The sequence below is a fragment of the Glandiceps talaboti genome, chromosome 2, assembly GCF_964340395.1.
Source record: "Glandiceps talaboti chromosome 2, keGlaTala1.1, whole genome shotgun sequence".
NCBI classification, from domain to species: Eukaryota; Metazoa; Hemichordata; class Enteropneusta; family Spengelidae; genus Glandiceps; species Glandiceps talaboti.
In genome coordinates, this window is record NC_135550.1 from 1,334,358 (window position 1) to 1,359,543 (window position 25,186).

General features: G+C 37.0%; 1 protein-coding gene across 1 annotated transcript in view; it reads right to left on the reverse strand.

The window, feature by feature from the left end:
• Positions 1-25,186, reverse strand: part of LOC144453777 (putative E3 ubiquitin-protein ligase UBR7) — an 81,907-nt gene that overhangs the window by 43,872 nt on the left and 12,849 nt on the right. Inside the window, exons 2-6 of the mRNA XM_078145129.1 lie at positions 23,468-23,601; positions 17,455-17,515; positions 17,016-17,111; positions 9,844-9,897; positions 2,426-2,644 (exon numbers count right to left, since the gene is read on the reverse strand). Coding sequence (XP_078001255.1) covers positions 2,426-2,644; positions 9,844-9,897; positions 17,016-17,111; positions 17,455-17,515; positions 23,468-23,601 — 564 coding nt within the window. The remainder of the gene's footprint in view (positions 1-2,425; positions 2,645-9,843; positions 9,898-17,015; positions 17,112-17,454; positions 17,516-23,467; positions 23,602-25,186) is intronic.

Genomic DNA, 25,186 nt, shown 5'->3' on the forward strand with positions numbered 1-25,186 from the left:
TTGTCATTTGTCATACTGCCATTTGGTTGTTGCTAAGAGCATGGTCATGGTTGCTGGGGCGAATTTTGGACTGGATATCAGAGTGGCTTGCCAATAGACAGCAACGTGTGGTGATACATGGGAAAAGTTCAACTTGAAAACCAGTAACCAGTGGAGTGCCGCAAGGATCTGTTCTTGGGCCTGTACTGTTTCTTATCTATATTAATGACATTGACACCAACATATCATCTCATATCAAGAAGTTTGCGGATGACACGAAAGTTTACAGAAAAATTGATAATACAGATGATTACCAAGTACATGTACTACAACAGGACGTCAATAAGCTCAGTGACTGGTCAGATAAATGGCTAATGCAGTTTAATATAGACAAATGTAAGGTTTTGCATGCAGGTACACACAACCCCAACTATGAATACCGTATGAATGAATCTACACTTGCAGAAGTTGAAGAAGAAGAAAATGACATTGGTGTCATTATACATAGTAGTTTTAAACAAAGTAAACAGTGTTCTGAAGCTGTTCTAAAGGCAACCAGGATCATAGGAATGATTAAGAGAAGCTTCACACTTGTCTTGCCTTGTCTGTTACTGTACAAAACACCAGATGTGGTTATACACGTACAGTTCGTCATGCATCGCAGTTAAAATTCCTTATTTAGTTTCAAGGTTTATCAGTGATTTAAAATTTGCCACATCTTTTGCTGCTTTTGTACATGGTGGTAATGAGTTCCATAAAGGTATAGTCCGTGGATAGAGTGAGTAACATCTTTTGCTGCTTTTGTACTTGGTGGTAATGAGTACATAAAGGTATAGTCTGTAGAGTGAGTAACGATAACAGTCTTTATTGGAGTGAATGGTGTTGTAGTTAAGCTTGTGTGTTGGACGAGTGGTATGTTTCATATGGTTTTCCTGGCGGAGGTGTTTTATGTTTGTAGGAGTGATTCCATGCATTTCTTTGAAGATTGTATTGAGTCTTCTCACCAAGGATGTGATTTTACACCTATACAAACAATTTATGAGACCACATATAGAATTTGCATCTCAGGCCTGGGCTCCATGGCTGAAGAAAGACATTGCTTCCCTTGAGAAAGTTCAACGACGTGTTACTAAGTTAGTAACAGAATGTCGAGGTAAAACGTACAATGAAAGAATTGATATGCTTGGTCTTACAACACTGGAAACCTGTCGCATCAGAGGGGACATGATTAAGGTCTGAATAACATTGTCAACTGCGCAGTTACCATGACAAGGAGTATGTACACTGCAACTCAAGGTCACAACTATAAACTTCAGAAGCCACCTGCAAAACAAGATATTCTTAAATATTCATTCCCTGTTCGCATCATAAATGGATGGAATGCTTTGCCGAGCCATGTAACCATGTAAAAGGACATGAATGACTTCAAGAACAACATTGATCAGCATTTTTGCATGACTAACAGGAACTGAGGGACTTTATTTTCTGCGGATACTTGTCCCTAAATGAACTGAACTGAAATGAACTGTTTTTCCAATACATGTGTTTTTGACACAGGATTACAAATCATTTTATAGGGATTTTTGAAGGCTTTAGATGCAAAGTTTCTTCAGTTTGAGCACTGTTGACATAAGAGATTTGTTTGGCCATGAATGGGTAAATGACAGATAATTGTTATGCATATTATCCTAAGGTTGTTATATCCTCTGAGTATACATGTATATGGAATTGATCTCATTCAAAGATAAGACAGGTGGGAACATCATTTTTTTACCAGAGTGGTTTTCTTGAAAACTACAAATATGTAAGCAAATATGCCTAGCAACAATTCTTAAACTAGGCACCCCTAAGAACACTCCCACCAAATATCAGCTGAATCTGCTCAGTAGTTTTAGAATGATAGATTTTTTTTACCAAAAAGACATGTTTTAGTCCTAACTTGCACATGACAAATGAGATCATCATGTCAAGAATACTTCTTAATCTAAACACCATAAGAACATTCCCACTGAATCTCAGCCCCCCCCCCCCCCCATCTGCTCAGTAATTTTGGAATTATTGAGTTTTGACCAAAAAGACATATTCATATTTTTAGGCCTAATTTGCATAACACTAATGGCATCATCACATCATGAACAATTCTTAAACTAAACACCCCCATGAGTTGTTCTGCCAAAATGCTGACCAATCTGCCAAGGAGTTTTGGAGTTTAAAGTCTTTTCACCAAAATCACAAAATGCACATCTGTGATGTGATCATTTTCATTTGAACAACTTTCCATCTACATGCCCTAATTAATGTCCCCACCAAATACCAAGACAATCGATAAAGTTATTTTTGTCGTTTACATACACACATACATCCACACCCCATACACACACACAGACATTTAACCGTGCCTATAGCACACTGAACCTCAGTTTAGTTGTGCTAAAATATGTTTTACCTCTTGTGTACCACTTGAGGTGGCCTGATTCTCTGAACAGCATTTCACAGGTGAATGTGTTTGACCCTGTATGTTAACTGGAGCTGTGTTGTCTTCTTTTTCTATCTTGGTTTCAATGGGATGAATGGAGTATGCCCACAGAAAGTCACAACAAATCATACAGGCTCCACAAATCATTTCTTGGTAGTCAAAATTGACTGGTGGTGCAATTCCAAGATGCTGAGTACAAAGAACAGAGAAAAGAAATACAAAATAAGACAATGACTGTAATTATCAAGACTGTAAGATAAATCACTACAGTCCTCACCAGCCTGCTCATAAGAGGTTGACCAATGTGTGAGGGCACCCCTATCACATATATATAATGGTTTATTGCTTCTTAAGGCCTCCAGCCCATATCGCAAAAAATTTACAGTACTAGATTACAAAATCTGACGGAAGTGTACAGAAAACAAATTAGCAAAATTCCTTTCTTAAAACATCTGCTCTGTATACATACGCAGCTAGGTTTAGAATTACTGGACCTTTGTTTGACGACATAAGTGAATAAAACTTTTCAATAGTAGGATTTACATATGACCATTCTGGTAAGTACTTTTGTCTGAGATTTTGGTACAGGGGACAAACTAAAGTAAAATGGTATTCATCTTCAATATTTGTTGACATACATATTTTACAAGTGCGATCTTCGAGATCAATACCCAAAGCACGGCCCTTTTCCACAGCCAGTTCGAGACCAGAACTTCTAAGGCAAGCCAATGCTCGTCTGAATTTAGTTTCCATTTTTAACAAAATATAATCTTCTGACTGGAACAAAAATTTAAAGTTTCTATATAAACGTAGTTTGTCCTTAGAACACACCTCTGCCCACCAGTCCTGCTTAAAAAATATCCACTGTTCTGGTCAAGAAGTGGCATAGGAAGATATCAAAGTCACCAGGGCCTTGCCAATACCAAACCTCTCCAAAACCATATTCAAATAAAAGACATCTGACCTGTGTTGCCCACGATACCTTGTTATTTCTATCGAGTTCAATAGCAAGATTATAACTCTGCTTTGCTACTCTATTTGGTGGCATTTGTAAAAGTTTATACCAATATGACAAAACTTTTTTGAATGTATGAATAGCAATTGGAAATCTGCCACAGTCCCCTAGTACACAGACGTCAGGTGTTGACGACTTTACACCTAAAAACATTTTACAATACTTTAGCTGTACTCTTTCTGCAACCTGAAACTTAGCATAACCCCAAATTTCTGCCCCGTAAGTCAAAACTGGCAAGACCATAGAGTCAAAAAGTTTAAAATATTCTTTGTAAGGTAAACTACCTGTATTTTTGACAATACGAAAAATTATTCCCATGGCCTTTCTGGCTTGATCCGCTAGAGTTTCTACTGCTTTGCTCCACTGGTTTCTGCTTGATAACATTAAACCTAAATATTTGTAATAACTGACAGTTTTCATTTTTTCACCTCTGAAGAACCACTTTTCAGATTTTTTCAGAATACCCCCTCTACGAAATACAATAATTTGAGATTTGCTCATATTTACAGATAAGTTCCATTTCTGACAGAAAGATTCAAGAACAGACAGCAATCTTTGCAATCCAATGGGAGTGTCACCAAAAATGGTTACGTCATCCGCATAAAGGAGTGAAAACAAATCATAAAACTCTTGCGTAATCTGGATTCCTCGGTTACCTGAGTTTGCTAGCATAGTGTTGAGTTCATTTATAAATAGGGTAAACAGAAACGGGCTCAGCATACATCCTTGCCGCACTCCAACAGAACAATGAAAATAATCTGTCAGTCCCTGTTTATCTCTCACGCAAGATTTAACTTCACTATACATGGCTTTCAAAATTCTGAACATTTTACCAGTAATGCCTTCCATACATAGCCTGTACAATAACATGTTGTGATTTACCGAGTCAAAAGCTTTACTAAAGTCGACAAAAACACAATAAAAGCGACCTTTAGATTTACACAGGTATTTTTGAATTATAACGTGTAACGCAAAAATATTGTCTACTGTACTAAAGCCGCTTCTAAAACCGGCTTGACAATCAGTAATACAACCAATGGCATCTGCCCAATTTACTAATCTTTGATTAAGGATAGAAGTAAAGATTTTCCCAAGTGAACTAAGGAGAGTAATACCTCTGTAATTATTTGTGTCTTGAATATTTCCCTTCTTATGTAGAGGGACAATTATGCCCTTACTCCATTTCTTTGGGAACTCCCCAATATCAAAAATAGCATTAAAAACAAAGTTTAGAAGATGAATAACACTGGCTTTGGAGGACATGTAAAACTCATTGCAAATACCGTCTGGTCCTGGGGATTTACCAGGTTTAAGTTTACTAAGTGTCGACATTATTTCAACATCTGTGATTGGGCTATTCAAAATTTCATCGATATCTCTATCCTCAGGTACAGCTGTTGAATCGAAATTATTCAAAAAGTCTTCCACAGTAATTTCAAACCTGGTTTTGTGTAAAACAGGATTATGGAGAGCTTGAAAGTGGTTAATCCATTCATCTGAGGATATTACGGCACTACACCGACTACCTCTCTTAAAATATCTCACTAATGACCAAATATCGTTTTGCGAGCCAGGCTTACAAAGGGAGTTCAGAAGACTCTTGTGAAAGTTACATTTGCTTTCTCTACATAGACCCTTGAAAACCGACTTGAGTTCCTTATACTTGCTTAGACTTTCAAAATTATTTGATTTCCTAAACTTACGCAGGGCTTTATACATATCACTCTTTGCTCTCTTACAATCGTAGTTGAACCATTTTGGTTGCATATTCCTGTGCTCTACGCGTGTACTAGATCTGCTTGTTTCCCTTTTGTACTCTGCTGCAGCCCAATTCAAAACTTCGTACACTTTACTAACCAACCCGTTTATATCATCCCTTTCCAAATCTACCACTTGACTGATGCGAGTCACACCCTCTTCTGAGATGATGTTTTCGTTGAAAACATTAGAAATATTCTTATCCCAGACCAAGTAAGAGTAATTTGCATATGAAAAGGAATCCCCTGTTGATTCTCGATGGCAATTTATATTTACTGAGCATGACAATGGAAAATGATCAGACTCGTGTCTTTCCTCGATATCAAATTGCGGTATAGATTCAAAAAGGGCAGTTGAAGCAATGATATAGTCGACAACACTAGTCCCCCTATTTGCTATACACGTAAAGTCACCTAAGGTGTCATTTCCCCATCTACCGTTTAGAAAGTGAATTGAGTGGTCACGACATAATTCAAGAAGTCTTCTCCCAAATCTATTTGTAACTAAATCTTTTGATTTCCTATTTATGTTGAATGTATCAACCTCATAGCTGTCAGGTGTGAGTGGCATATAACTAATGCAATCATCTATGATATAGTCATAATCTTGCGCAGTTCTTGCGTTAAAATCACCCATTAACAGCCAGTTGCAGTCTGAATGTTTAGAATTTAAGTCTAAAATCTGACGGTCTAATAGTTCTACCCCATTACTTTCACCAAAATAACGATTTGAACCTTCTGGTGAGGGCACCCCTACAGTATACAGACTAGTAATTATCATATTCCAACAGTAATGACCCAGCAGTCTAGGAAGATTACTCACACCATTGGTGGAGGATCTATGTTCACATGTAGCCTGCAAGCACTATGCACTGCCCAGCCTGGGTAACTTTGGAATAGATTGTTGACTAACTTGAAAAGCCTTCATGGTTATACATAGCAGGGGTAACTCTGGAATAGACTGTGGACCAACTTGGAAAGCCTTCATGGTTTTACATAGCCTGCATAACTATGTGGCCTGACTTGAAAAGCCTTCATGGTTTTACATAGCAGGGGTAACTCTGGAATAGATTGTGGACTAACTTGAAAAGCCTTCATGGTTTTACATAGCCTGCATAACTATGTGGCCTGACTTAAAAAGCCTTCATGGTTTTACATAGCCTGTGTAACTCTGGAATAGATTGTGGACTAACTTGAAAAGCCTTCATGGTTTTACATAGCCTGCATAACTATGTGGCCTGACTTAAAAAGCCTTCATGGTTTTACATAGCAGGGGTAACTCTGGAATAGATTGTGGACTAACTTGAAAAGCCTTCATGGTTTTACATAGCCTGCATAACTATGTGGCCTGACTTAAAAAGCCTTCATGGTTTTACATAGCCTGTGTAACTCTGGACTGATTTGAAAAGCATTCATGGTTTTACATCAGGGCATGCCTTTTGAGGCAAGCGATCGCTCCGCTCGCCTACCGCTCGCGCAAATTAAAATCCACGAGAGCGATTTTCCACTTGCGTGGGCCCCAACCAACCTGTACAACAGCCTGATGTTATTTTATGTCATTTTTCAGTATGTGGTTACCATAAAAATCAACGTTTGTTCGGTAAAATTACGTGGTGGGAGCATGGCACACTTCCGTGTTCATAATCGTCGATCTCCAGCTGAAGTCAGCGCTGTCATTCATGACCTATATATGTATCTGAAATTTGCATTGTACTACCCTTATATGCCCTTTTCAGCAATCTATCGATGAGTTTTTAGTTTTAAATACCGATCGGCCTGGTTTTGTTAGAACAGGGTTTTTGGAGACCATCCTACATGAATGTCTCCTCTGGAACATGAACAACAACTGTGATTTATAGTCGCTACACAAAGTACATGCCCAGAGTTCCGACAATAGCTTGCCGATGTTTTGGAGGGCATTGAAAGAATGACAATAAAATAAGATCGATTATTTTACAAAATAAAAATAAAAATAATCTGTCGATATTTTTCCCATCTTATCTTATTATTCTCATGCAAAAATAGTGACGTATTTGAAGCGGGACATGCATGATGTCATGGTATATCATGAATATTGATCAGCTCAGTATGCAGGGAGATTTCAACTTTCACATCATTGCAAATTGCGCAATTACGATTGATACGATGACTGTTTGGAGTTCTCGTTTTCAGCAATCCATCGATGAGTTTAGTTTTAAATTCCGATCGGCCTAGTTTTGTTAGAACGTGGTTTTGGAGACCATCCTACATGAATGTCTCCTCTGGAACATGAACAACAACTGCGATTTATAGTCGCTACACAAAGTACACGCCCAGAGTTCCGACAATAGCTTGCCGATGTTTTGGAGGGCATTGAAAGAATGACAATAAAATAAGATTGATTATTTTACAAAATAAAAATAATCTGTCGATATTTTTCCCATCTTATCTTATTATTCTCGTGCAGTTTTCAGAGAAATTCCCGGGTTTTTATTTCATAATCTCCAACACGCAATTTCATTGTTTTTGTCTGATGATCTATTCAACTGCCGACCACGTCTGTTTTACCTCCATGACTTTATCGACTGCTGTAACATATAAAATATTTGCTCGAATTTTCGCCTTGTCGTGATTTCTAAACCAAAGTAGGTCTGCTGCTCAGACGTGTACGGATCTTGCTACTTTAGTTGGCGACATCGGTTGTCCGCATGCAGGTACTAGGTGGGGTACATGTTTTATTGTCTCGGATCGAGTGAATGGTTACAAATCAGTCAAATCATTAGCAAGCAATTTAACGTCAACGTCACAGCTCAACATCAGGAGGCATTTGTCATCTGGGGTACGTTAGTTTTTGTCAATTCATTATACTTTTGAACAATCTCAAGTTTGAATTAGCTGCATTTTAAGCGAATTAGAAGTGGTGATTTCTTCAATGCCCTCCAAAACATGTACTTTGTAGCGACTATAAATTGTTCCGGAGGAGATATTCAGGTAGGATGTTTTTATAAAAACAAGACCAGCTAGAATTTGAAATTAAAAATACCGCCAATGGCGTTGTAGCACAACTGTACAATTTTTTAAAATGCTAACATGCGAACAATAAGTGTTCATTTGGTGAATGACTATCCAGTTGCCTATCCAACCATGTTGCTATCTTTACGATATATGCTATCATTTGGCTGTTGCTATGGATGTGGTCTTGTTGCTAGGCATATTAACATACATTTTTTGAATGTTTATTCAATTGTCTATTAATCTCCATTGTTATCTTCACAATATATGTGATCATTTGGCTGTTGCTATGGGCGTGGTCTTGTTGCTAGGCACACTTGCATACATTTTTTGAATGTTTATTCATTTGTCTTCTATTCCTGTTGTTATCTTTGCAATATATGTGATTATTTGGCTGTTGCTATGGGCGTGGTCTTGTTGCTAGGCATATTTACATACATTTTTTTGAATGTTTATTCAATTGTCTATTAATCCCCTTTGTTATCTTTGCAATATATGTGATCATTTGGCTGTTGCTATGGGCGTGGTCTTGTTGCTAGGCACATTTGCATACATTTTTTGAATGTTTATTCATTTATCTTTCTATTCCTGTTGTTATCTTTGCAATATACATGATTATTTGGCTGTTGCTATGGGTGTGTCTTGTTGCTAGGCAAATTTACATACATTTTTTGAACGTTTATTCAATTGTCTATTAATCCCTGTTGTTATCTTTGTGAAATACACGACCGTTTGGCTGTTGCTATGGGCGTGGTCATGGTTGCTACGGTATTTGCATTTTTTGAATGTTTATTCATTTGCCTACCATATGATGTTGTTATTTGACCAAAATATACTCATGGAATCATGGTATGCTTAATATTTCTTTGTCCATACATCCCTAGATACATTCCCATTAAATTTCAGCCCAATCTGCTCAGTAGTTTTGGAATTATAGATTTTTAACCAAAAAGACACATTTTTAGCCCTAATTTGCATATCACTGAAGGAATCATCCCGTCATGGACAAATCTTACTTTACATCCCCTTAAGAATGTTCCCACCAAATTTCACACCAATCTGCCCAGTAGTTTCTGAGTTTAAGTTTTTTGACCAAAAATCACATTTTTTGACCCAAATCACACATCTGTGATGCGATCATTTTGATTTGAACAATTTCCCAACTAGACACCCAAGGTAATGGACCCACCAAATATCATGGCAATCGGTTCAGCAGTTTTTGAGTTTAAGTTGTTTACACACATACACACACACACACACACACACAGACAGACGCCGGGCGATCCCTATAGCACTACTGAACCTCAGTTCAGTTGTGCTAATAAAAAACTATTTTCCTATTGTACTACTTGTAGTCACAACAAAAAACTGAATATGTTTTCAAGATTTTGATGTGCACAGACTGAACAAAATTGTTGCAATAATAATTGTTGTACAAATAACCAAACGAACTGTTACTTATAAATATATTTTTGCATACATTTTAATTTTTTTTTTTTTTTTTTTTTATTCAAAGCCAACTGGCCATTTGAAAATACAAATAGAAATGGTTTCAGTGGAGTGATTTTTAGCTCTCCTGCCATTTTCAAAAGACATGCCCTGTTTTACATACAATGACAACTTACCCTACCATGAAACCAATCTTCACATACAATGCATTGAATCATTTCATCTTCAATCTGTAAGGAGTTGAAAAGAATATCAAACCTACTGACATCAAATTAAAAAGTTATAGAAAATTTACAACTATACACATACTTTACACAAACAATATTTCAGTGCAACACATTCCCAAATGTTTTATCAGTAAGCCCTTTCATCTGTGTGTATTTGCTATTAAGCTTCCTTTGTTATGTATATTCAGCGCTAATCTTCCTTTGTTATGTGTATTCAGTGCTAATCTTCCTTTGTTATGTATATTCAGTGCTAATCTTCCTTTGTTATGTGTATTCAGCACTACCCTTCCTTTGTTATGTATATTCAGTGCTAATCTTCCTTTGTTATGTGTATTCAGCACTACACTTCCTTTGTTATGTGTATTCAGCACTACACTTCCTTTGTTATGTATATTCAGCACTAAGCTTCCTTTGTTATGTGTATTCAGTGCTAATCTCCCTTTGTTATGTGTATTCAGCACTAATCTTCCTTTGTTATGTGTATTCAGCACTACACTTCCTTTAATCAAAAAAAAATTAATATGTTAATGAGCATTGTGACCGATGTCATATTGGAAATCAGTCCACGAGACTTTAAGTAAACTGCCACTTTTCAAAAGTCGCCGTCCTCAAAGTATAAACAATTGTAAACTGACGTCTGAGGTGTAAACGATCGGGTTGACAGGATGTATAAACAATAGATTAAAATCACACATACAAATTAACATACTTCCCACTTGACACATTTTTGAATGACATAAATGGATACAAGTACATGTGTGTAACATTGTTTTGTATGAATGAATGGCTTTCAGGCATTTACAGAGATTTTCTTTTTCAACATACACTAACCCGACATGACCGACAAAGCAGTAAGCTTTTCACAGTCGCAAGTTCAAAGCAAAAAATGCTTTAAAACAGGGACAATTTTTGACATGATTTCATTCGCTCCAAAGTAGATCTGCACGATAACGTTCTCCATCGCAATCGTACTACAACTCTATCTACTACGTTAGCAGTATGTCTTTACATCGGTGGTTAAAGAAATATCCCAAGCCTAGCGAACCTGGTCTACTCTATCCAAACGATGACAGTGATGTACAAGATTGCAGTTTGTCAGCAGACACCATAGCAACAAGCGCAAACGAGGAAATTACCAGCACTACGATCAAGAAACAAGGGCAAAGATCGCCAAGTATGCAGTCAACTATGATGTAATGAATGCTGTTAGAAAGTTCAGCAAAAAACTTGAGAATCCAATCCGAAGGAGTACGGTTAGGGGCATGAAGACAGCGTACTTGAAAGAAGTGAAACGTGGGAAAGAGAACGTTACCGTCTTACCTACAACCCGAGGCCGACCTGTATTGCTTGGTCAGGAACTCGATTCATGAGTCCAAACAGTCATTCGGTGTATCCTAGTCAAGGGGGGAGTAGTAAATTCGTCAGTCTGCATCGAGATCGGTAGGTGTCATGCTAAGTGAAAATAGAAATCTCCTTGAAGAGTTTGGTGGCCATATCAAATTCACAACAGATTGGGCAAAATCTCTCCTACGTGAAGCGGAGGGGCATGAAAGCAGTGAAGACGACAGTCCCTGATACAGTCTTCCCAGAAATTAAGAGAAAGCTTCTAGAACGTATCACAAACAACGTCAGAGAATTTAACATCCCGCCCGACATGGTTATCAACTGGGATCAGACACTCAGGTGTCTCGATCATTCCCTCGGGAGAATGGACGATGGCGGAAGAAGGCTCGTGGCAAGTGTTGATCACTGGCTTAGATGACAAATGTCAAATCACTGCTCTGTTTGCAGCCTCTGCCTTCGGTGACTTCCTACCGCCACAGTTGCTGTATCAAGGTAAAACCGATCGTTGCCATTCAAACTATGCGTTTCCAGAGAATTGGGACATTTTCCACACAGAAAGTCATTGGTCGAACCAAAGCTCCATGATGCAATATGTCGACAAAGTTATCATTCCCTACTTTGAAGACACAAGAGCCCGTCTTGAACTTCCACCAACGCAACAAGGGGTCGCCATGTTTGATGTCTACAGAGCCCATCGTGGTGACGAACTGAAACAGAAACTGTACGACAACCACATTTCTGTCGTTTATGTACCTGCCTGTTTTACTGATCGTCTCCAGCCTATGGACTTAGCCGTCAACAAGATTTTCAAGGACGAGTTAAAACGTGAGTTTCAACACTGGTATTCTGATCGTGTTTGCAGTGCGTTGAACATGGATCATAATGATGACCCAACAATTTCTCTACGGCTATCCGAAGTGAAACCTGTCCACGCCAAATGGCTCGTGTCTGCTGTAGAACGCGTATCCACTAAGAGAGGTGAACTTTTAGGTGGTTTTAAAGATGCTGGGATTATAGAATGCTTCCAGTAAGAACCTTCTGTAATTTCAGTCTGTTTCATACTATAGCATGTGATTAGTTGCATTTTAGAAAACAAGTCTAGTTTTTAATTGTCAAACTCATGATTTCATTCACATTTTAAATTTTGAACACATTCGTATCTTTATTACTAGTACAGAACATTGAATTCCGAGGTTTTTTTTTCAAGTGTTACCAATTTAAAGCTCCTGTTGTACCAGTACAAATGTAACTGTGAAATGTTGAGCTACTAGTCTGAGTTTTGTGTACTTACTATAGTCATGTGTTCGTCATTTTCTTTGATTTGAACCATTTTTTTCACCAGTAATTGAAACTGGGTAATGTCTTCATTGTAATAAATCATTTTCACATAATGGTATTTTTGTAGTTCATGTATCAGTAAATAAAACGCCATTCGATTTGATTTGAAAACGTGGTTTGTTTACCTTTATTTGTGTACAGTATGAATGAGTGCATGTTGCGTTTGATAAGTACGTGTATGTTGTGGTGTGTTGTGCCGGTGGACTGCCCCTTGGGAATACATTGATAGTGGTGTTTTGATTTCGCGCTCATTGCCAATGCCTGAATTAAGCGAAAATTAAACCCCACCAATGATTAACCACTTTACAACATGTGCTATAGTCTTAATTCTATGCATTGTGTGCCCAAATGACAAGTGTTTGTTCGAAACAGGGTTGCAGACTTGAAATCCAAATTCTGCACCCCTTCTACAGAATGGTTCATTCCAGTAGATGCTAGCGCTCTCGATCGACAAAGTCATGAAGTTGCCGTTGCTGTCACTGTAGGGGACGATTTTTGACAGAGTCAGTCATCAATAAAAACGATAATACTCATTCTAAAATTACCACTTTGTGGTTCATTTAAGGAGTTTTGAGTTTGTATGATCAATATTGGAGGCAAAATCGCCACGTCAAAATTGCCGATGTGGTAATGCACGACAAGTGAGTTCAGAGGATGCACGCAATATCTTCCCTATACCACTACATGCAATGCTTTGAAGCTTAGCAGAGGTCGTAAGTTCACCATCCTCGTTCACAACTAGCTATTTCTAGAAATTCTGCTATTTGTAGTACTTTTTGATTTTTTTCCTACGGCATTTCTATCGTATACCACAGTAATATTAATAAAATGCCATTTTTAGTCAAATTTAGGTGTGTTTTTTCAATTCTCTTAATTCATGAACTCAATGATGTCGTCGGAAAAGCCAATCAGCTGGCATGAAAACAAAGTATGTTTGCACATTCGTATTTGTGCATTTATTGTCATTTTTAGACTAATTTTGGGATTTTTGTTACATTTTAAAGCTGTCTGTCTCTACATTTTTCAAAATCCATCAACGAAGAATCGAATCAACGAATTGAATGATATACTGGGTGCTTAGGCACATAGTAAATTCCTTGACAGAGATAGGATTTGAACGTAGTCCTTGCAGTCATATAGAATCTTCAAAAAATGTCATGTCACCATGTATGACAACCATGGGACAGCAGGTTCGTAAATCTTCTGCAGGTATGTTCTATACAAAGCACTTATCCCCAAAGTCTGTGAATTGGGGGATGTAAGAAACTATGGCTTTCGAGAGAAAAATAAATTTGTAACCATGAATAAATGTTTGTGTAGTGTTATTAAATGTAAATATGAGACAGTATGCAACAGGGTCGTAAATCTTTACCTGTATTTTCTATGGACAATCGGTGCCGCGGTGGTGCACATGGACGGTGTAATACGTATTATGCTTCATGTTGGCACAACATTAGTCAAGTTACGTGTACACTGTATGCTTGTAATGCTGTCACTTGGTAAATTGTATCATGTACTAATATTATATTCTGGCCTATTAAAAATAGTGCCAGTGGCATTGTAGCACAACTGTACAGTTTTTTTAAAAATGTTTATCCATATGCATGCTAGTCCATGCTAACAATAGGTGTTCATTTGCTGAATGACTATCAAGTTGCCTATCCAACCATGTTGCTATCTTTGCCATATATGCCTTCATTTGGCTGTTGCTATGGGCGTGGTCATGTTGTTAGATATATTTTCATACATTTTTGAAGGTTTTTGATCACTTGTGTATGAATACCTGATATTATCTTTGCAATATGCGTGATCATTTGGCTGTTGCTGTGGGCATGGTCTTGTTGCTAGGCATGTTTGCATACATTTTTAAAATGTTTGTTCATTTGTCTATTAATCCTCTTATTTTCACAATATGTGATCATTTGGCTGTTGCTATGGGCGTGGTCTTGTTGCTAGGCATATTTGCATACATTCTAAAATGTTTATTCAATTGTCTATTAATCCCCGTTATCTTCCCAATATATGTGATCATTTGGCTGTTGCTATGGGTGTGGTCTTATTGCTAGGCACATCTGCATATATTTTGTGAATGTTTATTCATTTGTCTTTCTATTCCTGTTGTTATCTTTGCAATATATATGATTATTTGGCTGTTGCTATAGGTGTGGTCTTGTTGCTAGGCATATTTACATATATTTTTGGAATGTTTATTCAATTGTCTATTAATCCCTATCTTTGTGAAATACACGACCATTTCGCTGTTGCTATGGGCGTGGTCATGGTTGCTAGGGTATTTGCATACATTTTTTGAATGTTTACTCACTTGCCTACCAGATGATGTTGTTATTTGACCAAAATATACTGCCATTTGGTTGTTTATGGAATCATTGTATGCATAATATTTCTTTGTCCATACATCCCTAGATGCATTCCCATTAAATTTCAGCCCAATCTGCTCAGTAGTTTTGGAGTTATAGATTTGTAACCAAAAAGACACATTTTTATTTGCATATTACTGATGGAATCATCATGTCATGAACAAATCTTACTTTACATCTTCTTAAGAATGTTCCCACCAAATTTCGCACCAATCTGCCCAGTAGTTTCTGAGTTTAAGTTTTTTTAAACCAAAAATCACATTTTTTGACCCAAATCACACACCTGTGATGCGATCATTTTGATTTGAACAATTTCCCAACTAGACATCCAAGGTAATGAACCCACCAAATATCATGGCAATCGGTGCTGCGGTTTTTTACTTTAAGTTGTTTACACACACACACACATGCACACACACACACAGACAGACAGACAGACAGACAGACAGACAGACAGCCGCCGGGCAATCCCTATTGCACTACTGAACCTCAGTTCAGTTGTGCTAAAAACAGAGTGACCCTGCCCCCTACAACTCCCCCCCCCCCCCGAAGAAACTGACCAGTCTCTGAGCTTCCCTTTTTATGTGTTTTGTATTTAGTGCTAAGCTTCCTTTGTTATGTGTTGTAAGTGCTAGGCTTCCCGTGATGTGTATTCAGTGCTAAGTTTCGTCAATACAGTGTTACAAGTATATATACATGTACATAGTCAGACGCACCGAAAAATTTTCTGCCAGTGTGTGTCCACACACATACATTGAGAAGACAATATCTCCACTCAGAGAGGTCGGATTTGATAAATACAACATCATTTTGTTCAGATTTAAAAGGTCATTTTTACTGTAAAAATTTTTTTAGTACAATGAGAAAAAATACGAAAAAGAACCCTTGAAAATGCGATTCATTCAACTGCGCCCCGAGCTAAAAAGTAAGCATTTTTTCATGCCTCATGTATTCCGCAATTCCGATGGACATCTCGACATATGACCCCATGTTTGAAAGGTCTTTGAAGTTTGTGTTGGGTCATAGCCTCGTCCTGTTAATTCTCTGCTATTATCTGCCGTTAGGACAGAATTTATAACTTTCAAGTCGATTTTGGACCAGAAGCACCAGGAATTTCAGATAAATGATACGAGTTGAAATTTAATGTTTCTTTTAGAGAATGATGTATTTGAGTTAAAGCATAGACCCTCCACCAACTGGAGGGTCTATGTTTAAAGTGATGAATATGTTCCTTTTGGTGATGAAAATGATCAGAAAGATGTTTTTTCTTCTTTATTACTAAGACATGAAAAAGTATGTATGGGGTATATCACCTGTATTCAGGAATTCATTCATGTAACCTGCATTTGAAATCAGAACGCTGGCCTATGTACATCACAGTTGATACCATACGATGCATGGTATAAATGACATTTAATGAAGACTAGTGTACTTTTTCTTTTTCATAATTTTTGCAAACATTTGCATAAATAGCCCACCTAATTTGCACAATTTCGGAAACTCATATTGGGAGGATCTGTACCCCAATTTTTATGACACCATCAGATTCAGCACCCTTTGAAACATAAAAAATATTAAATTTCATGATGATAGGATTTATGGAAAGTGTTTAACAAGAAATATGCATACGTAATTAATGGAACTTTTTTTTTAGTAACCTTCTCAACAATAACTGATTTTAGCAAAACTCGTGATTTCCATGTACATGTACCTGTATTCATATTTATGATAAATGCTTATTAGAGTACCTCCTTATTTCAGTTGACAAACACTTTTCTATGTGAAAATCAGATAACTTTATCTAGAAATGTCATGTTCTTGTTTAAATCATATCACAAAGTAGGGAAAAACTTAATTGTTCACAATTTGGAAGTCATGGCAGAAAGAAATTTGGAAATTTAATGCTTTACAAATCTGTATCTTCAAAAGTTCTTGGCCGATTTTAGTCATTCAAGTGTCATTTTTCATCTTTCAATGAGATCTATCCAACTCCTACAGGTTTGATAAGCAAAAGACATTTTCAAAAATTGCCTGACATGGCTACAAGTAGTTCCAACTTACATCATCTTCTGGATCAGGGTAAGGTCGTTGACAGGTACAGTACAATCCCTTGAAGTTATGGTTGTATTTATTACTGGCATTCACTGCTGATTTGTTCTGAAGTACGAAAAGGCATGAATTAATCAAAGAAATAAAATTTATAGATCAGTTAATATGACAGGAAAGACCAGCACTGCTCACCAACAATGACAACATTCTACTACTAGGGAAAAAACCTCCACAACTTATTGAATTCATGGTATATCTTAGTTATTGTATGTCTCCTCAGCAGTAAAACAGGACACTTTCAGGGGAAAACATCAATTATTTGTCCTTATTTGTGAAGTTTTCTTAAACTTAGAGCCATATTATAACTATTAAGAAATCTAACAGTCAAGATAATAGTCAGTGAGCTGAGAATAGGATAAAATGGCTACATCACTACGTGATTTGAACTTACTGCATAGAACTTGCATATGAGATTAGGAAATCTGCTATTGCCACAATCACATCTGAAATTCCTGTTGAAAGAATAGACAAACAGTACATTGATTGATGCATGTATTTTAACTTAAGTTCAATATAACAACAGGAAATACTAAGTAGATAAAACAAATAATTCAAATGATTTACTTCTATGTCTGTATTGCCACCCGAAGGTTTGGGGAAATTTACAAATTAATTTCAAGTCTAGTTTTTGTAAAATTCACAACACAGTACTTCTGAGTAGGCAGTCTACCATTTCATGAAAAATAGTGCCAATGACTAATAGCACAACTTTACAGTTTTTTGGGGTTATGTTTATCTGGTTGCCAATCCAACCCTGTTAGTACCTTTACCATATACATGTATGCCATCATTTGGTTGTTGCTGTGGGCATGGTTTTGTTGCTAGGCATATTTGTATTCACCGTTTCAGTGTTAATCCACTTGACTACACCATCCCTGTCGTTATCTAGGCGATACATTGTATACTTTATCATTTGGTTGTTGCTATGGGTGTGGTCTTGTTTCCAGGCATATTTGCATACATTTTTTGAATGTTTATTCCCTTTTCTATTAATTCCTGTTATCTTTGCAACACACCACTATTTGGTTGTTGCTATGGGTGCGGTCTTGTTGCCAGGCATATTGACATATATTTATTGAATGTTTATTCCCTTGCCTATTAATATGAGGTTCTTACCTGATATCACCTTTTTATTCATAGTATCGCCGTGAGTGCTCTTTCCGTAATGTGACACGAATCATTAGATGAGTGTCTTGTTACGGAAACTGTAGTAAGCGGTGATATGACGAAAGAAGATGTGATATCGGGTAATAACCGATTTATTATAGGGCTATGCCCAGGAGTTCAAAGGGAAATTACAACAAATAAAAAGAGTATGGCATGCTACACAGTGTGCTTCGTGTGTCGTGTGACCTGTTATCTGGTGACATTAACGTACATGTACACATAGTTTGCTGACCCTGCTCAACCTTCTCCGACGACCATCAATTTTCATCAGATTTCAGTGTAACTTTCCATAATTATTTCAAAATACAATATTGGTATTAGAGTAAGTTCTCTAACAGTTTCAGAAAATGCTTGAATATGTTAATAAAACTAGATGACTGGCTGTGAGTGTAACTACTGCATTACAATAGTGTGGTATGGATGGCTTACACTCTGTATGTACCTGTACAATGTTGTTATGAATTTATGACCAAAAATAGTATCATTTGGGTAAATATCCTTGTTTCGAAAATTCCTCAGTGTTGTGGTCATACGCGATATCCCTAACTTCAACGTCAAAGTTAAGCCACCATTTTTACCTCCCGTAAGGTTACAGGAGGTATTAAAAGGGGAATGTTTGTCTGTCTGTCCGTCTATCTGTGTGTCTGTGTGTCTGTCTGTCTGTGTCATCATTTTCTAAAAATCGGCTGGCTCAATTGTAATGAAATTTGGAATATATAATCTTTAGGGTAATGGCTAGACCTGATTAGGTTTTGAGCCAGATCTGTTAATGTTTAATTAGATAAATTTGCATATTAATGAAATCAACTAATTACGCAATATATTAAGACTGCATACTTCAATTTCAATATAATGTAGTATATTCGTTAAACATAGCAACATACATTTGTCCTATAAAATTCGTTGATGTACCTCACAGCATTAGTGAATAATTTGCATATTAATTAATTATGTTTGGTAATTAAGCTATATCTTAAAGTGGCCATATGGATGAGAATTTGGTATATATTCTGGATTTTTATTTGATAAAACAACTTCACTGTTTTTCTACTTGAAAAAATAATGCGAAAGAACATATACCAAGTCCATGTTCATAACTCAATGCATTGCAAAATGATGCAAAAAGTGTAAAAAGTTTGTTATTGTACGTACAATAACAAACATTTCACACATTATTTAATGTTTTGCCGTTTATTGAGATGTGAACATGGACTTGGTATATGTTATTTAACATTATTTTTTCAAGTAGAAAAACATAGTGAAGCTGTTTTATCAAACAAAAATCCAAAATAAATACCAAATTCTCATTCAGAATCATATGGCCACTTTAAGAATGCATACTTCAAATTCAACATAATTTAGAACATATGTTAACCATAAGAAAACACATATGTCCTATCAAGTTTGTTGATGTACCTTTAAGTGTTAATGAATAATTTGCATAATTAATGATTATCGGTAATTAGGCTATATCTTAAGAATACATACTTCAATTTCAATATAATTCAGTGCATACGTTAACCTTAACAATCGCATATGTCCTGTAAAGCTTGTTGATGTACCTGCCAGTGTTAATAGTAATTTGCATAATTAATGATTCTTGGTAATTAGGCTATATCTTACGACTGCATACTTCAATATCAATATAATTCAATACATGCATTAACCATAAAAAATTGTGTATGTCCTATAAAGTTATTTGATGTACCTTACAGTGTTAACAAATAATTTGCATAATTAATGATTTTCGGTAATTAGGCTATATCTTAAGACTGCATACTTCAATTTCAATACAATTTAGTACATACGTTAAAAATAACAAAGCAGATATGTCCGATTGACAATGTCTATTTTTAGAATAGTTGTGGTGAACAGCCCACCCCTATCATCCTTCCAGACCATGTATTTGTTCATTCAGGAAGACTGGCAAGCCCACAATAACGGATAAATTGTTATGATCACAGTAATGATCATGGGTACTTGAATGTGTTTAAGGGACTGATCAGTCTCTCCAGCCTCGGGGGTCCCAGGTTAGCACTATCATAATTATAATTATTGACTGCACAGGGTAAATATGTTCCAAAAGGAATTTAATAGCATCTTGAAAGGTAGGGGGAAAGCTTGAGAAGGGAATATGTACATCTCTAAAGGGGGGGGGGGGGTCCCTAGGGGGTCTCCCCCTCGAAGCACAGGAGGTTTTAACTCTGAAAAGTCAATTTTAAGACTATTCAGACATTTTCATGCAATAATTTCCAAGCTTTGCAAGACAGCACAAACACAACATGTAACCAGATGTAAACTGAATGTCTTCCGTAAGGGCAAAGTTTTGAGATTGTCGTTCCTACAGACAATTGTTGGAATACAACAGAACATATGTAATAAGTTATTTTTTCTCATTGATTGCTATTTGCTCATTGCTGTTAGTGATCTCCTGGCCAACCACAACACGTACTGTGACATTTGTTGAGAATGTAAAAAAAAAAATAAGCGCATCGTCGTACCACTTTAGACAACATTTCCTGACGAGAAACTATTTTTTCCTTTTTAGTGGCCTACAAAAATATGCCAATAACTTATTAAAACTAAAAGCTACATTAGTAATATTTTCAGGACAGGTATCGCAAATGCATGTATCAAATTATATTGAATTTGAAGTGTGCATTCTTCAGATATAGCCTAATTACCGAAAATCATTAATTACGTAAATTGCTCATTAATATTCACAGGATTTTTACCAAAACCTTATAAAGTCTTGCCATTACCCTACGGAATACGTCTTCAAAATTTAGTTTGAATTGAGAAAGCCGTTATGGAGAAAACGATGACACAGTCTTCCACCCATAAATATACAATGTATCTCTTCCTTACGGAAGAAAAAAGCAACTATATAGGGTTGAAATAAATTTGAAATATACTTTGATAGCATCTTGACAATGAGAGGTAGGGGGAAGAGCTTTGAGACTGGGATGTGTCCACCTCGTGGGGGGGGGGGGGGTCCCGTATCAATTAATTTATAATACATCACACTATTTATTACCTATTCCTTCGCCAAATGTGGCACAATAAATTTCATGTAGAAAGTTGACAACTTCTCCTTCATGTCAGACCAGACACTAGCATTGAAATCTATTGTTTCACCAGAGATACCCCTTTTCGTGAAAAACACAAAATCACAGCTATCGAAATGGCAAACCCCGAGCTGACCTTGTATCTGTGAATACCACGTTGAGGATGTCTTTAATCTTGTAATGCGCTCATTTTTGTCAAGGTACAAATTGTATGCGGAGTCTTGTGCAGCTTCATAAGGTAAGTTGAACGCATCCTGAAATTTATAGCTACATTTTAATTCCAGAAGTCCTTTCCCACAACATGAGCAATCAACAATGCCATTGGGACTCGCCCCAATATACGAATTGTCTGATGAAATGACTAAGCCACTCTCGTAAATTTTAACACCTTTATGCCCCTCATCTTGTAAATACTGATGGTATAGCTGCCTTGCGACAGATTCATATTCATGTCCAAACTTTATTGCGGGTACATTGAGATCCCTCTGATAAAATCTTTGACACAAGGTACATTTTGTAGTTGTCAAGTTTGTTACCACGATAACGTCAAATGTGATGAAAATTGCTGGCTGTAAGCCTCCCCTGCCTATATCTGAAATCAATCACCAGATTCTTTTTGTGAAAACGTAAGTTTCTGTGTAATATCAATGTCCTTACAGCTTATTTTTTGTTGCATAAATGAAATGAAATGAAATCTGAATCTTGGCTGGAGTTGAACATTTCTGCGAGTTCTGCGACTTTTGCTGGTTTAGCATATTCGACATCATTTGGTAAGCTTGTACATGTATCCAACGAATCTCTATACAGACCATTAGTACCCTCGCACATATTAAATATTGCTAATCTGAGTTCATCTTTGGTCATTGTCGGAAACTCGGTTATGGGTTTATATGTATCCATCGTTGGTTTTAGTGGCATTGGGGGTCTTCCTTTTTTTTCGCACATCGATATCATCTACATGTATGCGCATTGGTTTTGATTGTTTCCTTGGTTTGTCCCATTGACACTGAACATCAGTACACACTTTGGTGTTTCTGTCTTTGTTTCTATGGGTAAAATCGTGTAAACTAAACAGCATTGCAACACAGTGTTTGCAAGTACCATTGTTACTGTAATAATAGAAGAAATAACGAATAACTATTCATAAAATGTGTCTACGATTCAGAGTGTTGGAATTTGCTAAGTTAATTTCATTTCCCCAAGAAATACGGACAATTTAACAGTCCCATTTCGACCATAGGCAATCGAAAAAAATAAAACGAAGTGGAATATGGTGACTTTTATTACATTTTTAAATTGCTGATGAACAAATAAGTCACAGAAACACAATAAAGTGAACGAGCATCGATTAGCACTTAATTTGACGGGGGAAACTTCCTGTCGTACTAATAAATGCTGATGACAGCTGCTAGGTTTGTTGAGGACCGATAGAAATGCTTCATGAGAGTAAAGGTGTGAAAGATAAATACGCAACACAAGTACACGATCCTGAGATGATTTTTCCATTGTAATTCATCAAAATCACTGCTTCGTAAGGTTTTTCAGATTGGCTGGTTTCCCTTACACAAGTACTTTTTAAGCACAGATGGTCGAGATTTGGCATGTGGTGGCATTTGACGTTGTCTATGTGTCGGTCCTCATTTAGCTGGAAGCTGTTGTCAGATTTGCAATTTTCTAATCGTTCTTTTGTCCAGCAACAGACACCAGTAAGGTGAAGAAAGATGTTTATCATGTCTACATCAGGTATATTTCGAAGGTCCTCCATCCAACTTTCAATGTTTCCGCTGTCGATTAGTTCTATCTTTCGACATCCACTATTCGTATCCTCTTCCGTTCTCTCAGAAAATCATCATTTTCCAGTGTTTCAAGACCAAGGTTGACAGTATTTTTGGCGATATCTAGTAGACCGGCTTTCCTCGTTTTTGAAGAAGTAATCTTCTGCTCTTTTATGAATGCACAGAGTTCTTTTACGCCCATTTTGTTGACAGCTTCATACATCGCCATACTATTAGATGCCATGACGAAAATTCTGGCCCTCACTTTGTCAGATATGGTGCGCCCTCTCGCGATACTTTCCTGCGAAACTACCGGAAGTTCGATAACCGTCACCGACATACACCGTATTCTCTTCCTAGTCCCCTGTAACACACTAGAAGTCATATCACTTACCTCTTTGTGTACATTTCCACCAAGTCATGCCCTTCATGACAGTCATAGCTACAAGCTAGACAGATACCAGCAGGTTGCATATCTGCTATGATACATGTAGTACATGCATACAGAGCTTGTCTTCCAACTGTACCCTATCAATACACCAGTTATACATAAATTAATCATCAGATCAAATCATAATGATTATCAACAGATCAAACAAGTCTTCACAGAAGACATGTACCCCCCCCCCCCAAATGTGACTGAATGGAGACATGATTTAAAAGAAATTGGTGGAAACAAATTAATATTACTGTGTCTTTGATAATGTAGGGAATTGCTGAATTACAGAAACTGAACCTGAAGATCAAAGTCTAGGTCAAAGGTCCATGTCGAACAAGTAGTCATCAGAGGTGACTCAGTCCCCACAATGAATGTTTACAGAGAATTGCCACCAGTCATGGTCGTGTGCTGTATTAGATTGTATGAAATATAGTGCCACCAGTCATGGTCGTGTGCTGTATTAGATTGTATGAAATATAGTGCCACCAGTCATGGTCGTGTGCTGTATTAGATTGTATGAAATATAGTGCCACCAGTCATGGTCGTGTGCTGTATTAGATTGTATGAAATATAGTGCCACCAGTCATGGTCGTGTGCTGTATTAGATTGTATGAAATATAGTGCCACCAGTCATGGTTGTGTGCTGTATTTATTAGATTGTATGAAATATAGTGCCACCAGTCATGGTCGTGTGATGTATTAGATTGTATGAAATATAGTGCCACCAGTCATGGTCGTGTGATGTATTAGATTGTATGAAATATAGTGCCACCAGTCATGGTCGTGTGATGTATTAGATTGTATGAAATATAGTGCCACCAGTCATGGTCGTGTGATGTATTAGATTGTATGAAATATAGTGCCACCAGTCATGGTCGTGTGATGTATTAGATTGTATGAAATATAGTGCCACCAGTCATGGTCGTGTGCTGTATTAGATTGTATGAAATATAGTGCCACCAGTCATGGTCGTGTGATGTATTAGATTGTATGAAATATAGTGCCACCAGTCATGCTCGTGTGCTGTATTAGATTGTATGAAATATAGTGCCACCAGTCATGGTCGTGTGCTGTATTAGATTGATGTATTAGATTGTATGAAATATAGTGCCACCAGTCATGGTCGTGTGATGTATTAGATTGTATGAAATATAGTGCCACCAGTCATGGTCATGTGATGTATTAGATTGTATGAAATATAGTGCCACCAGTCATGCTCGTGTGCTGTATTAGATTATATGAAATATAGTGCCACCAGTCATGGTCATGTGCTGTATTAGATTGTATGAAATATAGTGCCACCAGTCATGGTCGTGTGATGTATTAGATTGTATGAAATATAGTGCCACCAGTCATGGTCGTGTGCTGTATTAGATTGTATGAAATATAGTGCCACCAGTCATGGTCGTGTGATGTATTAGATTGTATAAAATATAGTGCCACCAGTCATGGTCGTGTGCTGTATTAGATTGTATGAATATAGTGCCACCAGTCATGGTTGTGTGCTGTATTTATTAGATTGTATGAAATATAGTGCCACCAGTCATGGTCGTGTGCTGTATTAGATTGTATGAAATATAGTGCCACCAGTCATGGTCATGTGATGTATTAGATTGTATGAAATATAGCGCCACCAGTCATGGTCGTGTGATGTATTAGATTGTATGAAATATA